The sequence below is a fragment of the Haliotis cracherodii genome, unplaced genomic scaffold (genome assembly GCF_022045235.1).
Source record: "Haliotis cracherodii isolate W230 unplaced genomic scaffold, xgHalCrac1.p SCAF_6, whole genome shotgun sequence".
In the NCBI taxonomy this organism is placed as follows: domain Eukaryota; kingdom Metazoa; phylum Mollusca; class Gastropoda; order Lepetellida; family Haliotidae; genus Haliotis; species Haliotis cracherodii.
Genome location: NW_027266319.1, coordinates 58,013,030 through 58,032,102, shown reverse-complemented (window position 1 = coordinate 58,032,102; position 19,073 = coordinate 58,013,030). Strand labels below are relative to the sequence as shown.

Sequence of the window (19,073 nt, the reverse complement as noted above, 5' to 3'; positions counted from 1 at the left end):
AGACCTGCATCACTTTGGGTTTTCCTCCCACATTAAGCTGTGACATAACTGTAATACTATTAAAAGCGGCGTTAAACACAACTCACTCACTCACTCACTCTTTCAGAAACAATCAGGTGAGCTACAGCGCCTCCATTGCATCTATGTTTTGTGGATTATGTAAACACCCTACTATTACTACTTGATTTGTATTTTCACAAATTTTTATTCAGTTTTTAGAAATGACATACCATATCTGATACGTGACATGTTGTCAATCAGTGATGCTATCCCATTTTAAATAGGTTCATAGAAAGATGTTAGCAAACAACTATAAGCAAGGTAAGCAATAAATGTTGGTAAAATGTTCGTTAACTGAATACAATTTAGACTTGAATGGAAATATTCCAGACACAGTGCCAGAAACAGATACTCGGGATTCTCTGCTATCCAGACTCCATTGTTTCAAAAAGTGTCAAAATGCCGTTATCGTCTGATGGCTGTCATTGGCATGGTGTCCCCTCCGACAGCAGTGGTTATCTATTGCCAGAGCCACTTGTTTATAGGATATATATGCAAATTGAATGAGAGGGTTCTGTCTAAAGGCTGTACCCTTAGGGGATTCCTGAAGAGTTTGTCTCCGTAGCCATTCTTGTTGCCAAGGTGGGAGATGGAATTATAAGGTCATTTAGGATGCTCATCATGATAGTCTTCTTGATGTGGATAAAGTTCTGTGGTTTGATGACAGATTTGGTAGATTTTTAGATTTATTGGTTGGTTTGTTGTTTAACGCCGCACTCAGCAATATTCCAGCTATATGACGGCGGTCTGTAAATAATCGAGTCTGGACCAGACAATCCAGTGATCAATATCATGAGCATCGATCCACGCAATTGGGATGGATGACATGCATCGAGCAAGTCAGCCAGTCTGACCACCCGACCCCGTTAGTCGCCTTTTACGACAAGCATAGTCGCCTTTTACGGCAAGCATGGGTTGTTAAAGATCTATTCTACGCTGGATCTTCACGGGTCTTTAGTTTTATTGAGTGCAGTAAACCACTGATTTTAGTTTGTTATAACCGTAGTTCATTACCATAGTTCATTACCGTAGTTCATTACCGTAGTTCATTACCGTAGTTCATTACCGTATTCGACGTAATAAGCGCCCCGCTCCAATAAGCGCCCAGGGCGATATTTGTTAATATATTGGCAAGTGAACAATCCCAATTAGCACCCCTTCCAACTGATCAATGTACACAAGACTTATTTATTCGCGTATGATGCACACTCGTGTGTTATATGCACCCTTAATTATGGGCAATTTAATTCTGGAAAAATACATCTGTCATACATAAACATTTCAACTTGTCAGCTTAAACCATAAAATTTATCTTTCAACTCTGTTTTTTTTTCACCAAAATAATATTCTAATAAGAGTCCCCTATTCCTAATTTTGAGAGCGCCCTGGGCGCTTATTACGTCGAATACGGTATAATCATTTCGACTGAATTTCCTCACTCGTGTTGCATTTTATAGACAGCATATATACACTTCAAAGGCTATAGCCTAATTGAGCTTTTACTATTGTTAATTGAGGGAGTAAAATGAGGATGAGGTGTTTGTACTTAATCCAGATAATCACTTGCCTTCAATTGTTTATTGCTGCTTTTAACGGGCGCGCGTGGCCGCGGATGTTTTGATAGGTTGATTGGTGACACGTCTGCAATTCAGAGATCATGAGTTCGTAATAAACACAAGCATTTTCGTAGACAGAGTGCACACGGGACCACAAAGTGAGTTTGCTATATCCGTTATTTCGTTATGAGTGTGTTCGTTATATCCATTAATTTAATATAATAAAATATACAGCCAGTGCCCCGGACTGAAAAAACATTTTGTTATATCCATCAGTTCGTTATAAGCGTGTTCACTATAAACATAGTTTACTGTATTTGATACACAGGATTTCCTACTGAACCAGTGCCATTAGCTGTATGAACAATGTAACCTTTTCATACATCAAAGATTCAGAAATACCCCAAAAAGTGAAAAGCAGTGTTGAGAAATAGAAAAGTTATCAATATGTTTCTATTGCACTCCCTCTAAACGTGTGCTCAAGGACATCATGACATGGGAGATTGCAATATTGTCATGAAACAATGGTTGGTGCTTATACTGCAATGAGAACCTTAGTTGAATTCTTCTGTCAAAATGCTCACAACATAACATCAACCATGACACCATGTTGACTTCCATGCTTTTTCTGACAAGGAGTGACCACCTCCGTGGTCAAGTGGTAGAGCATCCACCTCGAGAGCGGAAGGTCCGGGGCTTGATCCCTGGCTTCTTCACACCAAAAGACATTAAAAGATGGTACTTGTTGTTACCCTGTCTGGCACTCAGCATTTAGGGGCTAAAACAAGGACTGGTCGGCTCGGAGTCAGTATACTGTGTCTGAGTGGGGTACTCATGTTAAATGTGTTAAACGGCGTTAAACACAACTCACTCACTCACTCACTCACTCACTCACTCACTCACTCTTTCAGAAACAATCACACGCTGACACCCCGTGATATAAATGGAATACTGTTAAAAGTGGCGTTTAACCCAACTGGCTCACTCACTCACTTTCTGCATAATATTTGGGATTTTTTATATACCGTATATCACTGTGTATAAGGCGAGTTTTTCGTACCTAAAATGAGGGGGCTAAGAAGGGGGGTCGTCTTATACACGGAGTCGAAGATCTCACATTTTTTTCCACTGGCGATGTCAACCAGCGTCCGATAGCCAGCCCAGCATTTGACAATAAAACTTCGCATTTCGTCCTAAATAACTGTTCAAATAACTATTTCCATACATAAACATGATTTGTATCTCTTTTCCTTGAATAAAGTTTAATAATTTCTGCAAATAAAGTTGAAATGACCCTCTCCTCGATGCAGATTGTCAAACCAGCTGACACGGTAAAACAATCAACATCCGTGAGTAGAGAGCCAGAAGTACCGGTAATCATTTGCATATTGCACATGTGACCTAACATGTGATAACCGGTGAAACTGAAATCAATTCCCGTTGTTTTTACAGTTGTATTAACAAGTGTTGGAGACGGTGTGTACAAGTGATTGTGGAATAAACACGCTGAATGTGAAGCAAACATAAGCCTAGTTAGTTACAACATAGTTAATTGGCGATTAAATTACTCACCATTGTCTTTTATATGTTATTACTTCATAAATGAATTTTATTTTACGGGCACCAATTTGGTGTCGTACCATGTAAACACAAAATGGCGATGTGTGCCGGAGTTACACACGCGACCTATCATTGTAGAAAAAAAAACAACGCAAGATAAACATATTTTTATTGCATATATAAGGTTTGTATGCGCACTTGTGATGTGTGCGAAATACGCATCAGTCGGAAAGCCCACATTAAATCTCCAAAGTAACTAACTAACTAATTTGTGATGTCCGTGTGAGAAATACGCTACAGTCGGCAAGAGCACGTTAAATCTTCTACCGGTATATCAGTCAGACTTGTGATGTGTTTCATTCCAGGTCGCCTTATACACGGAGTATAGGATTTTGGGTTGATTTTTAAGGTGTGTACAGGGGGGTCGTCTTATACGTGGGGTTGCCTTATACACAGCGATATACGGTACAATATTCACACAGAAATGTCCTTCTCATCTTTACTTTTTTATTATTTGTATTTAATAATGGTCATGATCAGTATCCTGTATCAGTGAGTGAGGCTGCTTGTGCAAGCTCAGATGCAGCCCTTTGGAAAAGAGGGATGCACTTATAACATAATGAAAGTGAATGGACTTAATTTGGGAAACAATTTTCAGTTGTTAGTCCTGAAAATAGGAGTTGTTATTTTTGGTGAAAACATGTCACTAGATAATTTTGTTACATATCTATCATACATGAACATGATATGTAGGCTTCGAAAACAAGGATGCGCACCTTTGCATCCCCTTTTGGATCTGTGTATGTTTATTGCATTGAAATGGATGTGGCATGAATTTCTCTATGGATATCTTTTGTGTGTGGGCAGAAAGAATATACAGTTTCTGAGCAGTATTTATAAATGAATCACACAATGTGCAGCAAAAATTCAAATAAACTGATACACTCAGAATACTTAATAAAGGTGATATTGTACTTTCCAATTTACTTATGGATCTGTGTAACTAAAAATATGTGAAGGTGAAAAAGCGCTATTTTCTTATTCCGTCAACTGCAAACTTAGGTTCTAGATATTGAAAACCAAGGAAATTAACACTGACCATGTTGTTCTGCTTCTTCTCAGTGTATTATGCCTGTATTGCTCAAGTTTGCAGGAAAACGTTATTGTGGGTCATCTCCGTGTATTATGCCTGTATTGCTTAAGTTTGCAGGAAAATGTTATTGTGGGTCATCTCCGTGTATTGTGCCTGTATTGCTCAAGTTTGCAGGAAAACATTATTGTGGGTCATCTCTGTGTATTGTGCCTGTATCTTAAGTTTGCAGGAAAATGTTATTGTGGGTCATCTCCGTGTATTGTGCCTGTATTGCTCAAGTTTGCAGGAAAACATCATTGTGGGTCATCTCAGTGTATTGTGCCTGTATTGCTCAAGTTTGCAGGAAAACGTTATTGTGGGTCATCTCCGTGTATTGTGCCTGTATTGCTCAAGTTTGCAGGAAAACGTTATTGTGGGTCATCTCCGTGTATTGTGCCTGTATTGCTCAAGTTTGCAGGAAAACGTTATTGTGGGTCATTTCCGTGTATTGTGCCTGTATTGCTCAAGTTTGCAGGAAAACGTTATTGTGTGTCATTTCCGTGTATTGTGCGTGTATTGCTCAAGTTTGCAGGAAAATGTTATTGTGGGTCATTTCCGTGTATTATGCCTGTATTGCTCAAGTTTGCAGGAAAACGTTATTGTGGGTCATCTCCGTGTATTGTGCCTGTATTGCTCAAGTTTGCAGGAAAACGTTATTGTGGGTCATCTCCGTGTATTGTGCCTGTATTGCTCAAGTTTGCAGGAAAACTGTTCCTGCGATGTAGGCGGTCACAGGCGTTATTGATGAATTACTCTTCTTTAGAAGAATTCTTTTTCCGTGGTTTCAACATTTCTTCACATGCAACATAATAAACACATGAGTCTTAACTTATTTCCCAACGTTTTGTCAAGATTACCCCTTTGCCAAGACTGGTGACGCAGTGTCCACATGGCCGTGCGAAGTGTGATGTATTGAAAAAGAATCCCATTAAACATTCTAAATCAACTGGTGGATAATACCCGAAGACCTTAAACTATGAGGACAGCTAGATCGATATCGCGATTGCAATTTCACCTTGTGTGGTCATGATCAATTGATGTTTGTGAAAGACGACCAAGAGGAGACATCTTGTTTCACCCTCTCCAACACCTATTCATTCTAAACCATTTTTTCTTCTTCTGTTCGGCTGATGTAATTGAATCGACGGTTACGTTCGATTGGATATTTAATCAATATCTGTAATCAAGAAGGAAAACAACAAATAAGACTTCAAATAGTTTGGTGGCTCATCAATGTCAAAGGTTTTTACTTGGCTGAAATTTGTGGGCGATAGCAGCAGGTTTCCGTTTCCGAAATAGGGTGTTTGTAATGAAGCTGTGTTTATCTGTCTCTGGGTAGGTGATTATCATAGCGATCGTGTAGTACAAGAACATAAATCTATAGAAATAGGTCTTCGACAGTGTTGTTAAACTGGCTTCAATTTTTAACGAAATTAGTTCTTGTGTGCTTACTTGTTTTGAATGAAAAAATGATGAACCATTTCTTAACAATGAGCTATATGTTTCTGTTTCTCATTAGGGTTTGTTTGTTTGTTTGTTTGTTTAATATCACACTCAGCAATATTCCATCAAGTGTAAATAAACGAGTCTGGACCAAACAGTCATGTGATTTATATTAACAACGATCCATGCAATTGGGACATCATGACGTGCATTAACCAGGGAGCCTGACCAACCGTTCCTGTTAATTGCCTCTTACGACCATCATGGGTTCCTGGTTCGGGGGATTAGAGATTAGAGGTGATTGGTCAAAACCTATTTATCAGTTGTCACAAGTCGCTGTTCCTGTGTCTATTTATCCATTGTCTCAAGTTGCTGTCCCTGTGTCTATTTATCCGTTGTCACAAGTTGCTGTCCGTGTGTCTTTTTATCCATTGTCTCAAGTTGTTGTCCCTGTGTCTATTTATCCATTGTCTCAAGTTGCTGTCCCTGTGTCTATTTATCCATTGTCACAAGTTGCTGTTCCTGTGTCTATTTATCCATTGTCACAAGTTGCTGTTCCTGTGTCTATTTATCCATTGTCACAAGTTGCTGTCCCTGTGTCTATTTATCCATTGTCACAAGTTGCTGTTCCTGTGTCTATTTATCCATTGTCACAAGTTGCTGTCCCTGTGTCTATTTATCCGTTGTCACAAGTTGCTGTCCGTGTGTCTTTTTATCCATTGTCTCAAGTTGTTGTCCCTGTGTCTATTTATCCATTGTCTCAAGTTGCTGTCCCTGTGTCTATTTATCCATTGTCACAAGTTGCTGTTCCTGTGTCTATTTATCCATTGTCACAAGTTGCTGTTCCTGTGTCTATTTATCCATTGTCACAAGTTGCTGTCCCTGTGTCTATTTATCCATTGTCACAAGTTGCTGTTCCTGTGTCTATTTATCCATTGTCACAAGTTGCTGTCCCTGTGTCTATTTATCCATTGTCACAAGTTGCTGTTCCTGTGTCTATTTATCCATTGTCACAAGTTGCTGTCCCTGTGTCTATTTATCCATTGTCACAAGTTGCTGTTCCTGTGTCTATTTATCCATTGTCTCAAGTTGCTGTCCCTGTGTCTATTTATCCATTGTCACAAGTTGCTGTTCCTGTGTCTATTTATCCATTGTCACAAGTTGCTGTTCCTGTGTCTATTTATCCATTGTCACAAGTTGCTGTTCCTGTGTCTATTTATCCATTGTCACAAGTTGCTGTTCCTGTGTCTATTTATCCATTGTCACAAGTTGCTGTCCCTGTGTCTATTTATCCATTGTCACAAGTTGCTGTTCCTGTGTCTATTTATCCATTGTCACAAGTTGCTGTTCCTGTGTCTATTTATCCATTGTCACAAGTTGCTGTTCCTGTGTCTATTTATCCATTGTCTCAAGTTGCTGTCCCTGTGTCTATTTATCCATTGTCACAAGTTGCTGTTCCTGTGTCTATTTATCCATTGTCTCAAGTTGCTGTTCCTGTGTCTATTTATCCATTGTCACAAGTTGCTGTTCCTGTGTCTATTTATCCGTTGTCTCAAGTTGCTGTTCCTGTGTCTATTTATCCATTGTCTCAAGTTGCTGTTCCTGTGTCTATTTATCCATTGTCACAAGTTGCTGTTCCTGTGTCTATTTATCCATTGTCTCAAGTTGCTTTTCCTTTGTCTGTTTATTCCGTATCAGTTGTAATATTGTTAAGTAATAGACTAAAACAATTATAAAATACTGTATGAAGGTGTGTTTTTTAATAAAGGTTCAAATTTCTTTTAACTTACATAGTGGTCAAATTATTTGTTTTGTATGGTCACAATACTTTGAAATATGTTTATTTTCATGTATTCACCATCTGACTTAAGTTATAGGGTCAATGTTAAAAGAAATTTGATAAAATTGAAATGCTGATTATTTGTTAAAAAATATAATTTCTGATTATTTGTTATATATTTAAGATTTCAAGGAAGATTGGTAACATTTATGTTGATAATATATTTTGAAAGCCATGAGTATTTGCTGAATCTACTTGAAACTTTATTTCAGATGTTTGTTGAAACATCTAAGTTTTTTTATTATTGATGTCCCCAAGGAAGGATTATTCTAGGAGAATGTATGTTTACCAAAATAATATATTTTGATGATATACTTTCTTAAACTGAAATATTTGCAGTAAAGATCATATTTCTCAGGTATGTTTTACTTTTGCAAATTATTTTTATGGCAGAAAAAAGATAAAAATTTGAATCTTCTCACTTTTTGTTAAACTGGTGGATTATCACTTCTCATTAACTCTCTGCCAACAGTTTAGAAAAAAGTATTACAAAATGTTGTAAACGAATAACAGACATGGAAATTAAAAATGTGAAAATACACAAGACACTGAAATTAAAGGAATTATCTGCTTCACGAGCCTTTGTTGGCTGGTGATTAACTTCCAAGTTCTTATGGTGGAGTGTCTCTGGAGACGTAGGTAAAGTTAAGCTGACTTCTTCACTGACGCCCTCGCTGTTTGATGTAGGCAAGCAATTATCCTATCCCTTCAACACTGTTTACACCTTGTAGTCCTTTTTTGTCTGAACACGGATAGTTGGAAACGGCAGGTCTCATTCAGGAAGGAATGTTCTTTGGCTTATTGATAGAAGTGCTGTGCTTCATTTTGAGAATCTCTCGTGAATATTTTTGTGTTGTATTCTCATAATGGAGTTTGTGTTCACAGTGTTTAAATCAGCCTGATGCCATTATTAATTGATGCAGCTGTGAACTGTAAAACATTTTTTAGTCAGATGAGTTTCATATGCGACTATGATTAAATTAATTAGATTACCTGAATGAATCTTAAGGTGACTGAGAATAGTAAAGTGCATGTGCTCGCTGATAGTGAGTGTCTGGGTTGGGTTTAACTTCTTTGTGAACAGTTTTTTAGTTTTATCACGATGTAACAGCGATGTTGATGGTAATTATGATGGTGGTGGAGATGATGTTGATGGTGATGATGATGATGATGTTGATGGTGGAGATGATGGTGGAGATGATGTTGATGGTGATGATAATGATGATGTTGATGATAATGATGATGTTGATGGTGATGATAATGATGATGATGATGGTGGTGGTGGAGATGTTGATGGTGGTGATGTTGATGGTGATGGAGATGATGGTGGAGATGATGGTGATGGTGATGATGTTGATGGTGATGATGATGGTGATGATGTTTATAATGGTGATGATGTTGATGGTGATGTTGATGGTGATGATGTTGATGGTGATGATGTTGATGGTGATGATATTGATGATTGTGATGATGTTGATGGTGATGATAATGATGATGTTGATGGTGATGATAATGATGGTGATGATGGTGGCGGTGGAGATGTTGATGGTGATGATGTTGATGGTGATGGAGATGATGGTGGAGATGATGGTGATGGTGATGATGTTGATGATGGTGATGATGTTGATGGTGATGATGATGGTGATGATGTTGATGGTGATGATATTGATGATGGTGATGATGTTGATGGTGATGATAATGATGATGATGATGTTGATGGTGATGATGATGATGGTGGTGGAGAATATGGTGGAGATGATGTTGATGGTGGAGATGATGATGGAGATGATGATGATGATGATGATGATGATGATGGTGATGATAATGATGATGATGGTGGAGACGATGTTAATGGTGGAGATGATGATGGAGATGATGATGTTGATGGTGATGATAATGATGATGATGGTGGAGATGATGTTGATGGTGGAGATGATGATGGAGATGATGATGTTGATGGTGATGATAATGATGATGATGGTGGAGATGATAATCGAGATGATGATGATGGTGGAAATGATGATGATGATGATGGAGATGTTGATGGTGATGATAATGATGTTGATGATGATGATGATGATGATGATGGAGATGATGATGTTGATGGTGAAGATAATGATGTTGATGGTGGAGATGATGATGGAGATGATGATGATGATGTTGATGGTGATGATGATGGAGATGGTGATGATAATGATGATGATGGTGGAGATGATGATAGAGATGATGTTGATGGTGATGATGTTAATTATGATAATTATGATGCCAATGATGCTGCTGCTGCTCATGATGATAGTCAGAGATGATGATGTTGATGATGTTGATGGTGATGATGTTGATGGTGATGATATTGATGATGGTGATGATGTTGATGGTGATGATAATGATGATGATGATGTTGATGGCGATGATGGTGATGATAATGATGATGATGGTGGTGGTGGAGAATATGGTGGAGATGATGTAGATGGTGGAGATGGTGATGGAGATGATGATGATGATGATGGAGATGGTGCTGCTGCTGATGATGATGATGGAGATGATGTTGATGGTGGAGATGATAATGATGTTGATGGTGGAGATGATAATGGGATGATGATGGTGATGATGATGATGATGATGTGGAGATGATGGAGATGATGATGATGTTGATGGTGGTGATGATGGAGATGATGTTGATGGTGATGATGATGATGATGATGATGATGATGATGATGATGATGATGGTGATGATAATGATGATGATGATGATGGTGGTGGTGGAGAATATGGTGGAGATTATGTAGATGGTGGTGATGATGGAGATGATGATGTTGATGGTGATGATAATGATGATGATGATGATGATGGTGGTGGTGGAGAATATGGTGGAGATTATGTAGATGGTGGAGGTGATGGTGGAGATGATGATGATGATGGTGATGTTGATGGTGATGATGATGATGATGATGATGGAGATGTTGTTGATGATGATGATGATGATGATGATGATGATGATGGAGATGATGATGTTGATGGTGATGATAATGATGTTGATGGTGGAGATGATGTTGATGGTGGAGATGATGATGATGATGATGGTGGAGAAGATGATAGAGATAATGATGCTGCTGCTGCTGCTCATGATGATAGTCAGAGATGATGGAGATGATGATGTTGATGGAGATGATAATGATGATGATGGAGATGATGTTGATAGTGATGATGTTAATTATGATAATTATGATGCTGATGATGATGATAGTCAGAGATGATGGATAAACAGCAATTTCTATGTTTGAATGTATGGTGTGTTATAAAAAGTAACTGCCCACAGAGGAATAGTTGCATGAGACCATTCCATATGTGTGTGGAATTATCATCTATAACATGGCGCTCTCCCAGATATAAACCCAGGGGGCTACTTAATGAAATTGATTGAAAGCATAGCTACTGTCATAACAGGTTGACTTGCTGTGTGTGTCTACAGGACAGTTCTGAATAATGCAGTTCACTCAAGTAAATGCTTGAATATGAATGTCACACTAGTGGTTTGCTGCGATATGTGGCCACACCACCGAACCGCGGGGGATTAGCTGCAGGCTAAAGAGATTAAACAAATCATTACCTCTGGATTAGGTCCTTTTGCTTCTATCATGACACACATTCACCCCAAATTTCTGAATCTATAGGTATTAGATCTGGACAGAAGAGAATTTTTCCCGCCTCAAGGATCCGCATGATGTATGTGTAGCAAGATTCTATTGCTTGCACAACTGATAATGGATAGTTGACAGGACTTCTGTTGAAAATCTGATAATTTTTGTTTTGTAATGACCAATAAAATTAAGGATATATGGCTATGATGTAATAAGCAATGTTCTCTGAATTAAAAACACATTCTCTGCAAAACAATGTAAGCAATGACATATTAATAATTTGTTGCATTTGATTATGTGCATTGGAACATATTTCTGTGAGATGAGACTGACAGTCTCTTAAAACTTAAATAGTATGTTGTTTGTTGAAGAGTATATGTTTGTATAAAAGAGACTTAATTGACTAGAGCAGGTTTAAGCAGGACTTGTCATTTAACCTCCATTAATGTGGAATTACGTTTGGTTGTAGTTTTTAATGACACAATGATACATGAACAGGCCATGAATTTAATGAATGTTTGTGGTACTATTTACCTGCCATAAGTTTGTTTGTTTGTTGTTTAACGCCGCACTCAGCAGTATTCCAGCTATATGATGGCAGTCTGTAAATAATCAATTCTGGACCAGACAATCCAGTGATTGACATCATGAGCATCGATCCACGCAATTGGGTTCAATGACATGCATCAACCAAGTCAGCGAGCCTGACCAACCGATCCTGTTAGTTGCCTCTTATGACAGGCTTTTGCATTGAAACCTCCAAAAAAGGTAAAGTACATCACACAATGAACATCCAAAGTGATGCATGCCCTTTATGTGAGCACCAAGCGTCATCACTGATTTTCAGTGGTCCATTCGTATGATTTTTACTGCTGTTTTGTTTTTTGCACCCAATGGAATATGACTTGACCGATATTCAATTGTTGTTACACACTGGCAATGATGATTTTGTAATGACAGGAAGAAGAAAATGCTTGTTTGCTGAAAAGATGTAGCTGGGCAACATAGATAAACACAATGGCCAAACAATCGCTTCTAAAAGTGGGAGAGATAAGAAAATCGGTATTGGGGTAAAAAGTACAGATATTCGACAATTTTTAACATGGCAACAAATTTAACCCCCCTGTTCACAAAATGGACTTGTCCATAATTGCCGTTATTGGATTCTATTTGGGGAGTCATCATTATTTAATATTATAAAGGCTGAACGTATGTTGATATCCCATGTAAGAAATAAATAACTCTCATAATTTAACAGAGGCAGTGGGGTAGCCTTGCTCTTCACGCCAAAGACCTGGGTTTAAATCCCCACATGGGTACAATGTGTGGAACCCATTTCTGGTGTCCCTCGCCGTGATAGAGGAATATTGCTAAAAGCGGCGTAACACCATTTTAGCTTTAAACTCCCATACAGACCCTGAAATGAAATTATCACACAAATCCCAAGCAAGTCTACAATTCTGCATTTCTTCAGTTTCAGAAAATGTGTTCCTTTCTATATACTGGGCTGATATATATACAGCTGATTACCATGTCCGGCTTAGTTTACGAGAAAATACATAAGGTAATCTTAATCCCTTGATATAAAACAATGTCTAGCAGAACAAAAAATACAATTGAAATGGTAAATCAACATGTCTGGTGATTTTTTAACTCATACTCAAGAAAATACGGTATATTTTTAAGACAGTTTTGACAAATCAAATCTTAAAATATTTTCATTTACAGGTTAAATCTTAGTCTAGCCCAGGGCCTCCTTCCAAAAGGGATCATAGTGCTATGACTACTGAGTAATTTTTGTTCAGATAATCGAGTTATATATATATATCTTAGCGCAAAGATCGCTCTGAGGAATGGAGCCCCACATTCAGATGCGAACTTGTGGGTTCAATTTTTACACATGGAGACACTTTGTTACCGGGGACCATTCATCTAAGGCGCCGCGATTCGCTGTGCAGATTTGCGTCCCTTGGGCACGCCAGAAACCTATGATTGTGGGTTCGAATCCCGGTTTGCCCCGATTATGTTTCTGGGTTTGTCAGCACTATACCCGTGCTCGTGGGTTTCACCGAAGTGGTAAATATCTGAGACCTGCATCACTTTCCTCCCACATTAAGCTGACACACCGTGATATAACAGGAATACTGTTAAAAGCTTAATATATCCTCCCACATTAAGCTGACACACCGTGATATAACAGGAATACTGTTAAAAGCGTCGTTAAACCCAACTCACTCACTCACTTTGTCACCTCGATTCCACTGGTCACAAGTTTCACCAAAGTGGTAAATGTATATGCCCTGCACCTATAGCTTCCTTCCACACAAAAACCTACTGAAGTAATGACACAGAGGCATAAAAGGCCTCATCACTCTCATCAAGGGCCCAAATGGCCCTTTACTCCCTGCCACTCCGAACCTACACCGCAATATTCCATTTGTCATGCACCGGGTAATGGGGAGACCTGGGATGCTGCAGGATGCTGCAGGATGCGTGAGAAGCCCTAGAGAGTATGTACAAGTAGATTAAAACTTCATTAAGGGATTACAGAGGTCTCTTAACATCTATCAGAATGTTTATGTGATTCAAAGTGGAAGTTGACGGAGTACTTCTACAATCTGCTGAAGACAGCCACCAGTTAGGTGTTGTGTTTGGGTGTCATCAGAAAGGTTAGATGTCTGGTAGCTTCGTATCATCTATAATATATACATAATGAAGTTTACGTAAACGCTGCAAGGCTCCCCTTGAAAATATATATGTTTGTCCACTCTTTTCATGTCAGTGTTGAAAGACGTACAGTATATTTATATGAACACGCTTATAGCAAACTAACTGATATAACAAACTTATTTTTTAGTCCCGGACATTTGTTGTATATATGCTGTATATATGATTATAACAAAAAACGATTATACGAACAAAAATTAGTGGTCCCTTTGAGTTCGTTATAACTGTATTTTACTGAAGGTAGGTATGTTATATTTTTTTTCAGATCAATTTTTGCTTGCATTATAGACAAATCGATAGAGTTCCATAATGCAATGATACCATCAACACTGTTGACAAATGAGAAGACTAATTCTAACTCAGACCTCAAGAACAATTATATTTAAGTCAGATTTCTTGTGTGATTGTTTTCATTTCCCTAAACAAAGTAGAGATAATTCATGGATAACAACTTCTTTATTTACTCTAACGGCGATGTTTCAGTATAGATGCTTATACTGTTGTCAAGCAAGGATCTAAACCAAACGTTGCCTTTAGAGTAAATAAAGAAGTTGTTATCCATGAATTATCTCTATTCTGTCATCTGTCAACTTCTAAGTAATGCCTATCAAACAATTCATTTACCTACTTATCAAAATGTATCAATCTTGTCAAAATATAATTAAAAGTGCTGTCATGAAATCATTTTTGATTGGTAGTGGGAGTACAGTCAAACATTATTTTTATTTTACTTTGGCCTAAACCCACTCTGTGACTTGAGTGGGGCATTTGTGGCAACTTGAGGATATGTTTTTTATTGATTCTTACCATGTTAATCTGATTGTCAGGATGTCAAGGATCCATCTTTTTACTATTGACGTGTTTATTTAGCTGAAACATGAAATGGTCTGTTTGGGAAGATGTTAGTGTGTTGATTTTTGTTTGCTTAACATTTATATTAAATTACAAACACAAGAATGTTTCAATAAGTTATGAGTATATATAGTTCTCAGAGCCAATCTTAACACAGAACAGCTTGGTAGGTGCTGCATTATTTATTGTGGTTTGATTTTGTACATGCCTGTACTTAGCCCAACACACCAACATCATGGCAGCAGTCAGTGTAAGCGTATGCTGGGAACTGCATCATTAATACTGGTACGACAGCTTTGTGCAAATGTGTATATAGTCCAGCACAACAACCTTACAGCTATAATCAGTGTTACGTTGATAGTGGTACAACAGCTTTGTGCAAATGTGTATATAGTCCAGCACAACAACCTTACAGCTATAATCAGTGTTACGTTGATAGTGGTACGACAGCTTTGTACTCGTGTGTATTTGGTCCAGCACAGAAACCTATAGCTATAAAGACACCACCAGTGTTGGATTAATAGTGGTAAGATTGCCTTGTACAAGTGTACATATAGTCTACTACAATAATCTTAGCATATATATATCTACTAATGAAATGTATATTTATAGTTAATGGCTCAAAACCAATCCTAGCTAATATCACATACTGTGTGGACACAGTATGGAAAATGTGTTACAATCATAATCATACAACAATAATGATAACAATAATAACAAAATATAATGAGAATAATGTTGACAGTGAGTGAGTGAGTATGGTTTTACGCCGCTTTCTAGCAATATTCCAGCAATATCATGGCAGGGGACACCAGAAATGGGCTTCACACATTGTACCCATGTCAGGAATCGAACCTGGGTCTTTGGCATGACAAACGAACGCTTTAACCACTAGGCTACCCGACCGCCCTGGTGCCAATGAAATGATGATAGACAACAGTAATCTCTTCTATGGAGCTGAATCATTTCTTAACGTCCTTGTATGGAGCTGAATCATTTCCTATTTAGAGCGTAAGTGTTTCTTATGATAGAGAGTGTCATCATTTCTGTCTCGGACAACGGTGGGATAGAAAAAAGTTCATGCTTAGAAACGAGTTCTGGGAAATGAGAATATTTTTGGTATTTACAAACTTGTTACAACCAGCCGTCAGACAGTCATCATGGCAACACAGATGGGTACTTTTGTGGAAATGATTTCAAAATGTCAGACTTTAAAATACACTAGAGTCAGACTGTGGCAATGTCATACATATCTCAAAACAACTTACATGAAAAAAAAACCAAGATGGAGGAGAACTTAAACTTTGAAGAAATATATGACTATCACACTGACATGAAACAATATGTTTTTTAAAGCCCATTGTGATATATATGTCTTGTTGTAATACCATTAGAAAACATTGTGTTCTGCAGCTTGTAAGCTATGATAATGGTGGAGGGATGCTGACAGTGTGTCCAGTCTTATTTTCAAGTTTTATTTTCCAAGCCTTGTTAACGCATTATGCTGCGGATATAATTAGATGAAAGATTGGTTTTGCAAAAACCTTCTGCCTCATTTACTGGTTCCAGGAAACCTAAAGAGACTTTAGTCTCCTTTTGTTTTTTGATGATTTGTTTTGGAAGTGTTTTGAAGATAATTAAGTTTTTACCTTATCAAGAGAAGTTCACATTGCCATTCTTGCAGTTGGCAGTTCTATTCTCTTTGAGAGTCCACAGAAGCCAAGCAATAAGTGTTCTACTGTAGACATCACAACAGGGATTGAGCAGTGCACGTGTTCTACTGTAGACATCACAACAGGAGTTGAGCAGTGCATGTGTTCTACTGTAAGCTTCACAACAGAAACCCTGAAGTGCACGTGTTCTACTGTAGACATCACAACAGGAGTTGAGCAGTGCACGTGTTCTACTGTAAGCTTTACAACAGAAACCCTGAAGTGCACGTGTTCTACTGTAGACATCACAACAGGAGTTGAGCAGTGCACGTGTTCTACTGTAAGCTTTACAGCTGAAACCCTGAAGTGCATGTGTTCTACTGTAAGCTTTACAACAGAAACCCTGAAGTGCATGTGTTCTGCTGTAAGCTTTACAACAGAAACCCTGAAGTGCATGTGTTCTACTGTAGACATCACAACAGAAACCCTGAAGTGCATGTGTTCTACTGTAAGCTTTACAACAGAAACCCTGAAGTGCATGTGTTCTACTGTAAGCTTTACAACAGAAACCCTGAAGTGCATGTGTTCTACTGTAAGCTTCACAACAGAAACCCTGAAGTGCATGTGTTCTACTGTAAGCTTTACAACAGAAACCCTGAAGTGCATGTGTTCTACTGTAGACATCACAACAGGAGTTGAGCAGTGCATGTGTTCTACTGTAAGCTTTACAACAGAAACCCTGAAGTGCACGTGTTCTACTGTAAGCTTTACAACAGAAACCCTGAAGTGCATGTGTTCTACTGTAAGCTTTACAACAGAAACCCTGAAGTGCATGTGTTCTACTGTAGACATCACAACAGGAGTTGAGCAGTGCATGTGTTCTACTGTAAGCTTTACAACAGAAACCCTGAAGTGCACGTGTTCTACTGTAAGCTTTACAACAGAAACCCTGAAGTGCATGTGTTCTACTGTAAGCTTTACAACAGAAACCCTGAAGTGCATGTGTTCTACTGTAAGCTTTACAACTGAAACCCTGAAGTGCATGTGTTCTACTGTAAGCTTCACAACAGAAACCCTGAAGTGCATGTGTTCTACTGTAAGCTTCACAACAGAAACCCTGAAGTGCATGTGTTCTACTGTAAGCTTCACAACAGAAACCCTGAAGTGCATGTGTTCTACTGTAAGCTTCACAACAGAAACCCTGAAGTGCATGTGTTCTACTGTAAGCTTTACAACAGAAACCCTGAAGTGCATGTGTTCTACTGTAAGCTTCACAACTGAAACCCTGAAGTGCATGTGTTCTACTGTAAGCTTCACAACAGAAACCCTGAAGTGCATGTGTTCTACTGTAAGCTTTACAACAGAAACCCTGAAGTGCATGTGTTCTACTGTAGACATCACAACAGAAACCCTGAAGTGCATGTGTTCTACTGTAAGCTTTACAACTGAAACCCTGAAGTGCATGTGTTCTACTGTAAGCTTCACAACAGAAACCCTGAAGTGCATGTGTTCTACTGTAAGCTTTACAACAGAAACCCTGAAGTGCATGTGTTCTACTGTAAGCTTCACAACTGAAACCCTGAAGTGCATGTGTTCTACTGTAAGCTTTACAACAGAAACCCTGAAGTGCATGTGTTCTACTGTAGACATCACAACAGAAACCCTGAAGTGCATGTGTTCTACTGTAAGCTTTACAACAGAAACCCTGAAGTGCATGTGTTCTACTGTAGACATCACAACAGGAGTTGAGCAGTGCATGTGTTCTACTGTAAGCTTCACAACAGAAATCCTGAAGTGCATGTGTTCTACTGTAAGCTTCACAACAGAAACCCTGAAGTGCATGTGTTCTACTGTAAGCTTCACAACAGAAATCCTGAAGTGCATGTGTTCTACTGTAAGCTTTACAACAGAAACCCTGAAGTGCATGTGTTCTACTGTAGACATCACAACAGGAGTTGAGCAGTGCACGTGTTCTACTGTAAGCTTTACAACTGAAACCCTGAAGTGCATGTGTTCTACTGTAAGCTTTACAACTGAAACCCTGAAGTGCATGTGTTCTACTGTAAGCTTCACAACAGAAACCCTGAAGTGCATGTGTTCTACTGTAAGCTTTACAACTGAAACCCTGAAGTGCATGTGTTCTACTGTAAGCTTTACAACTGAAACCCTGAAGTGCATGTGTTCTACTGTAAGCTTCACAACAGAAACCCTGAAGTGCATGTGTTCTACTGTAAGCTTTACAACTGAAACCCTGAAGTGCATGTGTTCTACTGTAAGCTTTACAACTGAAACCCTGAAGTGCATGTGTTCTACTGTAAGCTTTACAACTGAAACCCTGAAGTGCATGTGTTCTACTGTAAGCTTCACAACAGAAACCCTGAAGTGCATGTGTTCTACTGTAAGCTTTACAACTGAAACCCTGAAGTGCATGTGTTCTACTATAAGCTTTACAACAGAAACCCTGAAGTGCATGTGTTCTACTGTAAGCTTTACAACTGAAACCCTGAAGTGCATGTGTTCTACTGTAAGCTTTACAACAGAAACCCTGAAGTGCATGTGTTCTACTGTAAGCTTTACAACAGAAACCCTGAAGTGCATGTGTTCTACTGTAAG

The 19,073-nt window shown here is 38.5% G+C and overlaps 2 protein-coding genes across 2 annotated transcripts in view; both read left to right on the top strand.

Moving 5' to 3' along the window:
• LOC139444918 (neuroglian-like) overlaps nucleotides 1-19,073 on the top strand; it is a 301,741-nt gene that overhangs the window by 11,044 nt on the left and 271,624 nt on the right. The window lies entirely within an intron of this gene.
• On the top strand, nucleotides 8,458-10,222 carry LOC139446531 (uncharacterized). The gene is made up of 4 exons (XM_071227833.1): nucleotides 8,458-8,462; nucleotides 8,703-8,842; nucleotides 9,335-9,637; nucleotides 9,888-10,222. Exons 1-4 carry the CDS (start codon nucleotides 8,458-8,460, stop codon nucleotides 10,220-10,222), a joined length of 783 nt encoding a protein of 260 aa, XP_071083934.1.